A 12,766-nucleotide genomic window follows, 5' to 3' on the forward strand; every position below is an offset into this window, starting at 1 on the left:
GTAATTAATTTAGTAAGATGGCCTCTTATTTATTCTATTATGGGCCGAGAATTTAGAGGAAATGAGAATTTTGGGCTTTGAAGCTTAAGTAATAAAATGAACCTTATCTCTTAATTTTGGATTAATATTTCTTGAAATGTTTGAAGCTTTTAAATAATTAATCTTATGATTAATTAATATCTTACCCTCCTTACTTAATTAATTTCTTGAAGTTAAGAATGTAGGAGCTAAATGAACCATCTCCCAAGTAATAAATTTTAAGGTCTCTTATGAAATAGAGATCCACTTTTTAAGTGGAATGAAGTTATCTTGATCGAACCCCGAACGTAGGACGCATACTACATGTAGGATCATTTCATGTCATGCACCTTATGTATGTTCATAAAAACTAATTTAAATCATTATACTCTTTCAAGAAGGGCGTGTTCGCGGAGTTTGATTACCCAAGGTCGAGCTTTTGTAGAGTTTACTTGGAAGCTTTGAGGTGGGCTTTATATCCAACACATTAAGTGTGGATAAAATTATCAAATATATGAAATGATTTTTGTTTGATAAAATTGCACTTACTTTTTTTAAAATGTTATCTTGCCATAAATTATTTGTTTTATGATGCCTATCTGCTTGGCGATGCCATGAATGAATGAATGGAACGAATTTGGCTCCAATAGGACCAAGATCCTATTCGAGTTAGTGTACACAAAGGAATGGACCGTGAGTCATCGTAAGGGTTGGCCGGTCAATGTGATCATGGAAGGTGGCCACCTTCCCGACACACAATGAACTATCAGATATGGCGGATTGATGGAATGAACTTAGCTTGATCAAGCGAACTTTATGAAAATGAACTTAGTAAGCTCGGGCCTTTAAGAAAAACCCCCCGCGTGTTACTGTGATGGCATGATAATAACTTTTTCTTATATGTGTATCTTTCGGCAATGTGTTCACTGAGTACCCCGTACTCAGCCCTGCATGTATTTCTAAATGTGCAGGTTGAGCAAGTGATGAACTGGTGGCTGAGTGAAGTTGGTGGTCGTCTCATCTCTTTGTAGGATTTTCGTGGCATGTGTCTTCATACACATGACCATATAGTTACAACTCCTTCCGCTGTGTTTATGTTGTAGTATTTTGTACTAACGGGTCATAGGAACAATGATCAGTAACGAGTGACCTATGTTAAACACTATTTTAAATCCTCATGATCTTTCGTTGTCTTGTGAACCTCTTTTATCTTATGAAGAAGTACTTGCACGTCTTATTGTAAATTCTTTCGTCTCCTTTCTATCCCCTCTTCTTAATTCCCTCCCCTGGTCATGATTTACCGAGCAATGCTATCCTTAGCAAAGCGCGGTCGTGACATAAAACTATGATTTGGACCATTGAAAAATGTCAACAGATCATAAAAAAGTATCAACAAGAAAATGTCAATAGAATTTCAACAGTAGTCAATGATTGATGTTGTGTTGATATTGTGTTGACATTAAAATCTTGAAATTTTACACTGGGTTAATATTGTATTGAAACAGTGTTGAAGCTGTATTGGGAAATTTTAAATTTGTACAATATAAATTTACATTTTATCACTATCCTTCGTAATAATTTGTACATACCAGTTATGTTTCTCATTCCCATAGAAAAATTGCACACTTAGCAATAATTTGTGCATACCAGTTATTTTGTTAACACTTTTATTTTTTTGAAATAGACAAGCTATTAATGTTAAATTACACATGCTTTGCAATAAAAACATTCTCCTAATAATTATTGTATTTATTACTAACATTCATAATAGTTCATTTTAAAAAAATTGATTATTATGAAAAACATATATGTCATACATGTATATTGGGATGTAATCAAATGCAAACTCTAAATATTGTACAAACTTCAAACTATAATTTGAACCGTTAAGAAATGTCATCAGATGACAAAATAACAGCAACAGAAAAATATCAACACAGTATCAACGGTTGACACCATATTGACATTGTGTTGACATCAAAATCTTGAAATTTTACACTGTGTTGTCATTATGTTGATGCTGTGTTGACACTATGTTGAAAAGTTTGGAATTTGTACAATATATAGAATTTGCATTTTAACACTACCCATAGTATAGTACTCCCTCCGACCCAACTAAGTTGATACAAAACTTTTGGGTACGGAAATTAAGAAATTGTATTGAAATAAAGTAAGAGTGATTGAATGTTTTGTTTTTAGTCAAAAAGGGAAATGATTCAACTTTGTTGGGACGTCCCAAAAAGGAATACAATTCAACCTAGTTAGAATGGAGGGAGTAGTTGATATTTAAATATTCATAACAATGTTGGCTCTTTCAATGTCGGCGCTACTTTTAACGACAATAATCAAATGTATCTCTAGTTATTGTTATCACTCTATCATTCACTATAATCTATATATCTCATTTCTTCACTCATGTCAATTGTCATAACTAAGTGGTAAGATAAATATCGAAAAATATCTTATAGCTGTTAATAGTAATTTGGACTCGAGAGTTAAAATCTTGCGCCGCCAATGACAAAACTCTTCTTGAATCATGTCTAGTTTCATCAACAAAAATGTCGAAATATTATTATGCATACAGATTGGTCCAACCAAGTGGACTGGTGGATCAACTATGAATCCCCCTACTGCCTCTTTAAATGAATTGTGTACAAGCACTCCAACATAACATTGTTGTAGAAGAAACTGCACAATTAATAAGGTTCTTATTGCTGCTCAATGGCAGAGAGGACCTCTGCCCCTTATCCATTGTCCAGTGCTAGAATCATAGTAGAAGTTTTCTGAGTGATATTTTGCTTTAAATAGATTTCCTTTTTTTTTGGTTGAGTTTAGGTGGGCAGCTGAAATGGAAATAGAGGGTCTAGTGGTATTTATCATGCACTTCTGGGACTCGAGACATTTACACCACGATTTTGAATAAAAAGAGAGATTTCAAGAAATGACAGATCTCTATCAATATCGAGCCAGATCTGGTGTCTAAATGGAAGAATATTTTCTTTGAAAAGTAATTTTGTACCATCTGCTCAAGGTTGAAGAATTCCCAAAGGGAGGCATAAGTCTTTTAATGGGTTTTGCCTAAAATAATTCAGGATAATTATATTCATAATTTTCGTTTCATTAACGGAAATTCAATTCTAATTCTATTTTTGTACTGATTTTTTCAAATTATGGATGGCCACAAAGAAATTACTCCCTCCGGTTCTTATGAATTGTCTCATTTGCCATTTTCATTCGGCCGCATTAATTGTCTCATTTCACTGTGATTATATTTGGTAAGTGGACCCGATATTACATTCACTATTTCGACTCACTTTTTCTACTTAATTTTCTTAATAAAGTCAAACAATTTTTTAAAACTCACACCATTCAAAAATGGGACAGGAGGGAGTATTATTTTTTAATATATTTCGATTTGATGTGTAAAAACACATTTAAATTGGTGGAACCTATAATTCTATTTCAACAACTTCAAATTTTTTTTAGATATGAATATTCTTAATCAATGAACTTTTTTAGATGTGTAAACTCTTAGAAATTAACGATCGTTTACAACACAAGATAAAACTAACCACTTCAATTTTACTATTTTTAATAATTATTTAAATATCATATTTATTATTAACTCTTTCATTGTATTTGAGCTCATGAAATTCATTCCGGGATCCGTAATTGATAGAGTGAATAGATTTTGTCCAACGACAACACGCAGATGTGTATTATTCCCTTAGGTGTGTTTAGCTTACAAGGTTCAATGTTACTGTGCTAATAAAAAGACATGTAATTCTGAAACTCACATTGCTCACCATTTCTTGATTAATACATTATAGCATTATCATTTTTAATTCCATGACTAGTTTATCATGCTATACAGGTTTAGGGAACTAAAAAACGTAACGACTGTCGAAGTAGCCAACAAACCAAAAATATGTAAATTTATTACTTTTGATTGGCAATATCAGTGGCAGGAAATTCTAAAGAGTAAAGGCCAAAATTGGTCTTGAACATATGGTCATTTTACGTTTTTGGTCTTAAACATTATCTTTTGGATTTTTTGGTCCTGCACATGTAGAAATTTGATCATTTTAGTCCTCCGTCAATATTTCCGTTAAAAACTAATGGTCAACTCCAATTTTGACCAAATTAAACTTTATTCTGATTTTTTACTCCCTAATTAATTCTCTAATTAGATCAACTTCTTCCTCTACCTCTCAAATTGCCCCACAGTTCCACCTCCTTGAAACGGAAAGCCAAAAACATGATCTGCCCCAACAATGGATAAACATTAACTGGAAAAGGAAAGCTAATACCAGTTTGGGGCTGCGAAAGATCCAATTTTGGATCGTGATCATCCAAAATGCAGTCATCGTAGATATGTTTAGTTTCTGGATTGGGGCTGTGCTTGATCATGCACGTGTAATACTCCGACATCTCCGTCTCCTTCAGCGACAGCTGCCGCACAAAACCCTTCCCTCCGCCGCCGCCGAATGGGCTCGGGCTCGTCACCTGCAACCCCCGCGTCTTGATCCCAAAATCCGCCGGCGATCTCGGCGATTGCTCACTCACCGCCGCCGAAATCGAGCTGCTGATCTCCAGAATCTGCTTCTTCAGCGCCAGCAGATTAATCGGCTTCGGGAATCGGCAATCGCCGCCGCCCAAATCGTCGGCGATCGAGTCGATTAGGGCTATAGCCCAATCGATTTTTCGAAGTCGTGGTGGCGCGGCGGCATCGGCGGCGGCGGGGGAAGGTCGATTGCGAAGGGGTTTTGGAAATTGGGGATTTTGGAGTGGAATTCCTGTATTCGTCATAGAAGAATCTCAAAATTGGAAAAGAGGAGCGTGGAACTGTTGGGCAATTTGAGAGGAAGAGGAAGGAAGAAGATGAAAGATGAGAAGAAGGAAGAAGATGAAATTGAAGTGTAAAAATAATTAGAGAATTAATTAGGGAGTAAAAAATTAGAATTAAAAGTTGAATTTAGTCAAAATCAGGGTTGACCGTTAGTTTTAACGGAAATATTCACGGAGGACCAAAATGATCAAATTTTCATATGTGCAGGACCAAAAAATCCAAAAGATAATGTTTAGGACTAAAAACGTAAAATGACCATATGTTCAGGATCAATTTTGGCCTTTACTCAATTCTAAAATGCCATCTATTTTTACAGATGAAGTAAGTTTGATATCAAATTCCACCCCATCCATGTCTTCTTATCACTAAGTGGCACAAAATTGAGAGCAAACATTTCCTTCGAAATGGGCTGCGACGATTCACAGTAGCCAACAAGCTTCGCCACCACTTCTGCACTCTCCTTCACATGCTGCATATCGAGAGGATCCGTCCATAGCTTGTTCACAAGCTGCTGCCTCCTCCTCTGCTTCCCCTCGGGCGGAATCTCCCATTTCATGTACAGCATCTCTCTCTCTTCCACACTTAGTTTCGAGCTCACCCTCTTGGCTAGATACTCCCTCTCTTGTTTAAGGGCCTTGATGCTGAGTTCAAGAAAACAACGTCATTCATTTTTATCAACTTAGGGGGCAAATGTTGTTAGTTAGAAGATGTTATGCGAGGAATGTACCTTGATGACACTGAGCTAGCAGGGTCATCACCTAAGAGTGCAGGGCTGGCATTGCCAAGGTCATCGAGATGCTGCTCCAGCCATGTCAGCCTTCTGAGCTCGACTTCCATGTAAATCTGATCACAAGGATCTCCTTTGAATAACAGATAGAACTGAGTGCGGTGCACGATTGAGACATGGCAGACATGCCAAAGCATTATGAGATCCTTCCTTTTCTCTTCAAAATTGACCGTGTTCCATGGCATAGGAGATGATATGTCGACTCTCTCAGCCTCATCTTCAGTTGAAGCCTCGTTCACCTCCTCTAGCTCCAAGACCTGAACAAATATTCATTTATGAATTAGATCACGAATATGTTTGTACAATCACCCGTTTCTGCAAAGCCACAATGCATACCAACTTGTTTGAAATAAGGTACGTACTAAAAGTACTAAAACAAGATGGCAGGGGAAACAAGAAGACAAGCAACTATCATGAGACTTAAACATCTGCTCATTTGGAATTAACATATCTTGCAACATAGTAAAAAGTTTCCTAGGAAACTACAGACTAATAGCACAAAAAGGAAGGGCACAAACAAATTAAAATTCTACCTGGCAAACAAGTAGCTGTTTCTGGTATTGTAGCTTCGCAACCCTTTCTTTCAGCTCAATAACGTAAGATTTAATACTTTGTATGTTGTCCTCAGTTGCCTGCTTAAACATTCTCTGCATTTTCTTCACATTGATGGAGCTCGATTGCTTCTTGGCAGACATGTTTTCTCTTAATGCAGAACCATAATTTTCATCAGCATTAGAGATCCTCTTTTTCCTGGGGGTTGAGTCTGCACCAGAAAAGACACCATTTCTTTCCGGGGTTCTGTTTTCAATATCATGTTCCATTACTTTGTGAGACGAACCCGTTGTAGAGCATGGTGAGCGTATTAGATTTTGCATGTTAGCTGCATTGCTCAAGCTGAATGGAAGGCCCTTTTTCTTTTTGCTCTTTGACTCGGGAGTCTCCTCACAGGTTGGAAGGTTCATAACTAGTTTCTCTATGGATCTCTGGACGTTCTCAAGCTTCTCTTCAAGAACAGAGATATCACCTTCTTCAGAATGCAACCGTGCAATCTCTTCTCTTAAGGTAGCTTTATCTTTTACGCAAACCATGTCCGGAGTGAAACTTGCTGCATGCATAGCTTTGATTTCTGATAGCATCTTAGCAATCGTTTCAGCAGTATCATGATTTCCAATCCTCTGAGAAGCAACCTCCTTGTGAAGAAGCTCCAGTGCACGAGTTGCTTCTTCACCAAGTTGCCTTTGTCTTGTCTCCAGCTTTCTTATTTCAGTAACTAACATTACTGTAGAATTTACTGATTTTCCTCCTATGTTTTTCTCCCTGCGTTCCTTGAGTTTTGAATCACCTGTTTGAGAAAGGTCATTTTCAGTGCTAAAGGAGAGCCGCTTAACTGCATGGCAAGAAGGTCCATGATGGCCAGAAGCCTGCAGTAGATTAAATTTACAAAATTATGGAATAGGAGATAGAGATGACGAGAAATGCAGATTAGATATCCTGTATGAGATAGATATGGATACAGTGTAACTGTCAGTTTTTAATCGGTTGAGGGGGGAGGGGGTTGGAGAGAGAACGTAGGTGACCGTACCTTTTGTTCTTTGTGTGAGCTTTTTTCTAGCTCAAGTTGTGATTGTGCAAGGTCTCTTTGTCGCTTCAGCTCAGAAATTTCTCTTTCCATCTGCATACAAACACTAAGATCAGGATTTGTATTTCTTTTTAAGAGGATGTCTCAGACCTTATATTTCAAGTAATCCTAATACCTGCTTAATCTTCATGTCCTTTTCCCTCAGCAAAGTTCTTACACTTGAGGATGCAGGTGGCTCGGGGCTCCGGAGCTCTGCTTCCAGCCTAGCAACTTCCTCTTTAAGGTGCTTAACTAATTGCTTCTTCTCAACAACCTAAATGTGCAAATGGGATCATTATTAAATGATTTGAACCCTGGATGAGGTGGGACAGAACTATAATAGTTGCAATAAACGCAAATCCACATATGAGTTAGAGACTACAGCTACAATGAAGAACATGCCAGTTACAATGCTGCAAGCATAAATCAGTCAGAGAAGCTCAAAAACACTTGTACATTTAGATGACATGGTTTATAAAGTTTTATTGAGTGATCTCTTAGGGCATATAATGGGAGCCTAATTTATCCATAACACTTGTAAACGCGAAATTAAGAATCAGATGCCACTAAATTAATTTGCTATTTATAAAATTGAGTCCACGTCTTGTATTTTCTCCTTATTGCTACCTACATAAAAAAAATCAATCCAATTAGCAATTTCTTAACTTGTTTCCTACGAAGATGCCTTAGAGATTCTACAAAGAACCAAAGTAAATAGGGAATGAACTCATGTTACCAGCTGAAAGATAGGACCAGATTCGATATTACCAAAAAGTTAATGTGTAATGCAATTGCAAATGCATGAGAAGAGCAGTTTTTTTTTTTTTTTATCAATACCATGTTAACTTGGGCACTGTTTGTAACTTCCTTTGCACTTGTTGCAAATGAAAGTGTGTTTCTTGATTGCTCCACATGGCTCAAAGCAGGACTGATGGTGCATATAATTGCTGTTCGTGCATTTCCACCAAGCGATGTCTGCAATATTCTTGTGAGTTTTGAATCTCGGTAAGGAATGTGACCGCTTCTCTTTCCACTACTGCAACATAAGAATAGAGAAAAAAACATGATCATTAGTCCTTGGTTCCTAAAAGTATTTTCTGTATTACATACTTATCAGAAAGAGCAATAACTGGGCATCCAACAAGAGTCATCGTCGATACAGCAGAATTATTATTATTATTATTACTATTATAGGTTAATGTAAGGAGCAAGAAATTCCTGTTTCATAGTTCTTTCCTCATTGATATATTTGGGGTATCAGATTGGGTACAGCTAATGCACATTTTATGTAGAGAGCAGAAAATCAAGTGTATACAAGTTGAACATCTCTTAAAGTTTTCTGGTGCAACTTTTCGAAGCAAAATATATAACTACACATGATACTCATGATTCTTGCAGACCTTAGCTTCCTGATTACAGTTGTCAATGTCAGTAGGCTTCTATTAATATGACTCCCTTCCTTCAACCTTGTACCATCTGTATTTGCTTGAGTGGCACGCTCACTTCCCGCAAGATCCACAAGATTCTGTAGTAGTATACCGGTCATTGTTAAATTATCTAATAATCTTTAACAATGAATGATACAGAGTGAGGTGAAGTTACACATACCAGACTGGCTAGAAATGATTTCACACATCCTGAGTCTTCGCGAAGACTGCTTTCAATTGTCTGAAACCAAAAAGGTTTAAGAAAATGAGCAGAAGACTTAGATGTATAAACAGTTAGTCACTTCTAATATTCATAATACTTCACATGATCTATTAACAAGGAAACTCAAATTATATGTAAACAGAGAACAAAACAACAGGTCTTTTACATGGTTAAGCTATTTAAGAGTATTGTTCATCTTCAATTGAATAGTTTTAAATGAGCACCCATGATTAGCAATCATCCCAGTTATGCTACTGATTTATCACATATAGTGCCATGCAATGATGCAAATATAAAAAGATTAGGTTATTGCTAGTGACTTCGAAAAGAAAAATCAACGGGATGTGTAAAATTTCCAAAATAAAAAACTAGGAAGTTCGAAGTTTGGGTAAACAATCTTAGTAAATATAGCAAGAGCATGTGTATGTTGTGCAACATACACATGTTTCCGGGTTCCGATGGCTCTAGCAAGAGAAGTTCAGCTGGCTGTAAGGAAACTAAAAAAACATACCAGCCTGATTATCTGATGTGACCTTGAACTTCTATCATTCAGAGAGGTTTCGCCGATCTGCCTTTGTGCTGCAATCAAAGTAACTTGTAAAATTTGATGCATACACTCTATAATCAATTTATCATACACTAGTTTAATCAATGTAATCAAGAACCAGGGAAATAAACATGAGAAGATTATAAAAAACAAATACTCAAAGTACTTATTGCTCTGGACCACCTTCACAAATGCTTATCAGGTGCCTCAAATGCTGATCATCCTTCACAACCTCTTCAATCAACTTATCCACAACGGTTCCTCTCTGCACGATTAAATAAACATTAGAATACACAAAATCTGTTGAATATAATATTCCCATTGGCAACAAGATACCTCTGGGTCATCCAGCAGGCGGAGGGGCCCAGATTCCCGGTTCAGTAGATCCACAACAGTTTCATTATAAATCTCCAAGGCAGAGAACTTGAGCAGAAATTCTCTCTCAGGAGTCTGTCAGAGAACAAAACTGAGGTTCAGGAATATAAGAATATTCATTAGCTAGAAAATTAAATTAAAAATGGTCTCATCTTACAAGTTTAATGTACTTGTAAATGTCTTCTACCGCATCTTCTGCCACACCCCTCATTGTGAATGTCTTCCCACTACTAGTCTGCCCATATGCAAAGATTGTTGCTGTGGGAGAAACATTAAAAACCAATAAGAAAGAAACCACCATTTACAGAAAAAAAATAAAAATCCACGAATCATTTACCATTAATTCCACCGAGAGCTGACAAAGCAACATCTCTGGCACCTTCTTCATAAACCTTTCGCGTGGGACAAGTCGGATCAAAAACCTTATCTGCCAAGAAATATTTTCAGTTTCAGATATTACATATGATAGCCAAAATCTCCTATAAATTGCTTTGGTTAGTAAGTGTACCAAATGTGTATGAACCCCCATGTCTCTCGTGATATAGATTCTTCGAAACAATGGTAGTGTGGTCGTTGATATCCCACGCAACCAGATCATACGCAGCTATCTCTTTCGAGCTCAGTGGCCTCATCCGCACAGTCACTAAAATATTTTCCTCCCGGACTTTCGGACCGCCGGGAGTACATGCCGGGGACCTCTTGATCTTAGACGATGGTGTCACTATTGTCATCTTCAGCAAACAGATACTTTCTTGGCAGAATCTAAAATTTAGAAAGAATTATCAAAAAAAATTTACTTTTCACAAGAAACCTAATTTCCACGTTCAATAACAAATCCAACGAATTCCAAATTCTCAAAAATTGCACTTTGTTGAGCAACACAAATTTTATAACATGTTTTAAAGATTCTACTGCAAAGGAAAAATGAATGCTAAAAATGCATAATTTCCCCCAATCAAAGGGCAATAATCTATAATCATCAGCAAGATGGTTCAGAAATGTAAAAAAATGATGAAAGAGACAACGATTTAAGAGATTATTGACTTACATCTGAGAGGAACCCAAAGAATTCCGATCGGAACCATCAACCAGAAGATTTTGCCCAGGATTTCAAGAGTATGAAATGCAAGGATTCTAGAAGTGGTGGTTGGATTCTTTCTTTTTCCGCTTTGTTGAAAGATTATTTTGAAGCATGAACTCCAGTTTTCAGGTGAAAAAATGGAATTGGGCAAAAATGGAAAACGGAGAGAGCTCCTGAGAATGTATAGTTGAATTTCAAAAAATTACAAAATATGAATTTTATATAACGGCTAGTATTGAAGTAAACTCCAATAACTACTTTTCGCCGTGTCCTTATCACCGCTCCGCGCCCATCACAAAGCTTATTTAAAAATGATTATTCAAAAAATATGTCCAACTTTGACTATTGTAACTTCAATTTTGTTTTTAACTTTATAGCACCACTTCCGCCTTCAGAGCCAGCCATACTCGGGTTGCAGATTAGATCGAATGCGGGCTAATCGATTTATAATTTTATCGGGCTATAAATTTACAACTATAATCCTTTAAATTTAATGGACTATTCAAACCGGCCCATGATTTGCTAACTACATTATTTTGGTAGTATGATATTTCTCGCTAGTCTTATATTAAATCTTTTATATACTTGAAAACATGATTTTTGGGTATCAAAGTGAAGATTACTGAGGTAGATACTAAAGACATGTTTCGAATGGCTTGTGAGTATACAATCTTATTTCTCATTTTAATGAAAATAATTTTTTTTTTGTTACATTATGATTTTTTCTTAAAATTATTTAGGAAAAAAAGAGTCCACGTATTATGTATTGTAGTAGGATAAATGGTGACACATTGTAGTAGTATAAATAGTGACCGTGTCATGAATAAAAGTTCTTTTACCCATAAATAAATTAATATTCAAAATCTAGTTGGAAAAGTGACTACCAATCATGAAATGTTGAAGTGTCAAGTCTAAGCCGCATAGTCTTGATTGACGAATGGAACTAGTGTTGTATATCGCTTAAAGGGCACAGTGATATAAAATTTTCTTGTTGATTAATAAAAGATGAGATCCAAAATATATTTATTTCTAAATTAATGTATATAACATTGAGTATAGGTCCTCAATTTTCCATATAAATATGTGGGAATTTTCCGTAACCCAAATCAATTTTGAGAGCTTATATAGTTATTACTAATTAGAGGTTCTAAGATTGTTACTTATAATAGTTTTCAGAAAAAAGTCTGTTGATTAATCTCCTTGAGGCGCTTGATAATCAGATTTTATCATATGGAAAAGTAAATTTTTTCAATTGGAATTTATTTCAATACAATAAATACTTATCTTGAAATAGAAAAAATTCTTGATAAAATAAGTTAGTTAAATTAAACCAACAACAAGTTTAATTAATTAACAAATAATGTATCTCAAACATGCGGAAATAATTATAAATGCTGTCAAATTATTTGTGATTCGACACTGAGTTGGGAGATCAATATGAAGCTCGATAGGTGACAATTGACATAATATATTAGAGCTAAGATTATATTAGAGCTAAGATTTAACTCGACGTATAAGCCCAAGCTCATGTCCCTTTGGTCCGTAACTTAGCCCGATTAGCAAAATATTCAACCAAGCTTATTTTTTATGTGAACTCGATCAGAACTACTCTCGAAACCGTAAAATAGTACAATCAAAAAAGCACAAACCTAGTATAGAAAAATCGAAAATATATGTTGGTAATTCTTTCATAGCAATTAAGATCCTAGAGTAAAATAGGATTTTCAAATTTCTAACGCTTAAAATTCCCTAGATATTACTACCAATTTGAGTTATCTTTCTATGACTGCTGAAATTCAACTTATTTAAGTAGTATTAATATGAAATTCAACTTATCTAAG

General features: G+C 35.8%; 2 protein-coding genes across 3 annotated transcripts; both read right to left on the reverse strand.

Annotated features, from left to right (window-relative positions):
* Nucleotides 1–3,883: 3,883 nt before the first annotated feature.
* Nucleotides 3,884–4,905, reverse strand: LOC125208888. Its single transcript, XM_048108396.1, has one exon. It carries the CDS (start codon nucleotides 4,825–4,827, stop codon nucleotides 4,210–4,212), a length of 618 nt encoding a protein of 205 aa, XP_047964353.1. The 5' UTR covers nucleotides 4,828–4,905; the 3' UTR covers nucleotides 3,884–4,209.
* A 135-nt stretch (nucleotides 4,906–5,040) lies between these two features.
* LOC125211266 (kinesin-like protein NACK2) lies at nucleotides 5,041–11,083 on the reverse strand. 2 transcript variants are annotated; one of them, XM_048110994.1, is made up of 15 exons: nucleotides 10,893–11,083; nucleotides 10,353–10,606; nucleotides 10,182–10,271; nucleotides 10,002–10,102; nucleotides 9,806–9,919; nucleotides 9,653–9,734; nucleotides 9,434–9,501; nucleotides 8,881–8,940; nucleotides 8,673–8,797; nucleotides 8,110–8,305; nucleotides 7,409–7,546; nucleotides 7,237–7,326; nucleotides 6,188–7,075; nucleotides 5,595–5,911; nucleotides 5,041–5,508 (listed from the first exon to the last, which is right to left on the reverse strand). In XM_048110994.1, the coding sequence occupies exons 2-15, from the start codon at nucleotides 10,573–10,575 to the stop codon at nucleotides 5,178–5,180; spliced, it is 2,823 nt and encodes a 940-aa protein (XP_047966951.1). In that variant the 5' UTR covers nucleotides 10,576–10,606; nucleotides 10,893–11,083; the 3' UTR covers nucleotides 5,041–5,177. The 2 variants fall into 2 exon arrangements, with proteins under 2 accessions (XP_047966951.1, XP_047966949.1); XM_048110992.1 differs by having other exon boundaries at nucleotides 8,110–8,308.
* Nucleotides 11,084–12,766: the final 1,683 nt, after the last annotated feature.

Source organism: Salvia hispanica, chromosome 3 (genome assembly GCF_023119035.1).
Source record: "Salvia hispanica cultivar TCC Black 2014 chromosome 3, UniMelb_Shisp_WGS_1.0, whole genome shotgun sequence".
In the NCBI taxonomy this organism is placed as follows: Eukaryota; Viridiplantae; Streptophyta; class Magnoliopsida; order Lamiales; family Lamiaceae; genus Salvia; species Salvia hispanica.

Coding starts and splice junctions, on each gene's coding strand:
- LOC125208888 (XM_048108396.1), bottom strand. CDS start 4,827: ATGACGAATACAGGAATTCCACTCCAAAATCCCCAATTTCCAAAACCC.
- LOC125211266 (XM_048110992.1), bottom strand. CDS start 10,575: ATGACAATAGTGACACCATCGTCTAAGATCAAGAGGTCCCCGGCATGT. Junction 7,547..8,109: donor ACAGTGCCCAAGTTAACATG/GTATTGATAAAA, acceptor TTGCACATTTAG/GTTGTTGAGAAGAAGCAATT. Junction 5,509..5,594: donor GCTAGCTCAGTGTCATCAAG/GTACATTCCTCG, acceptor TCTTGAACTCAG/CATCAAGGCCCTTAAACAAG.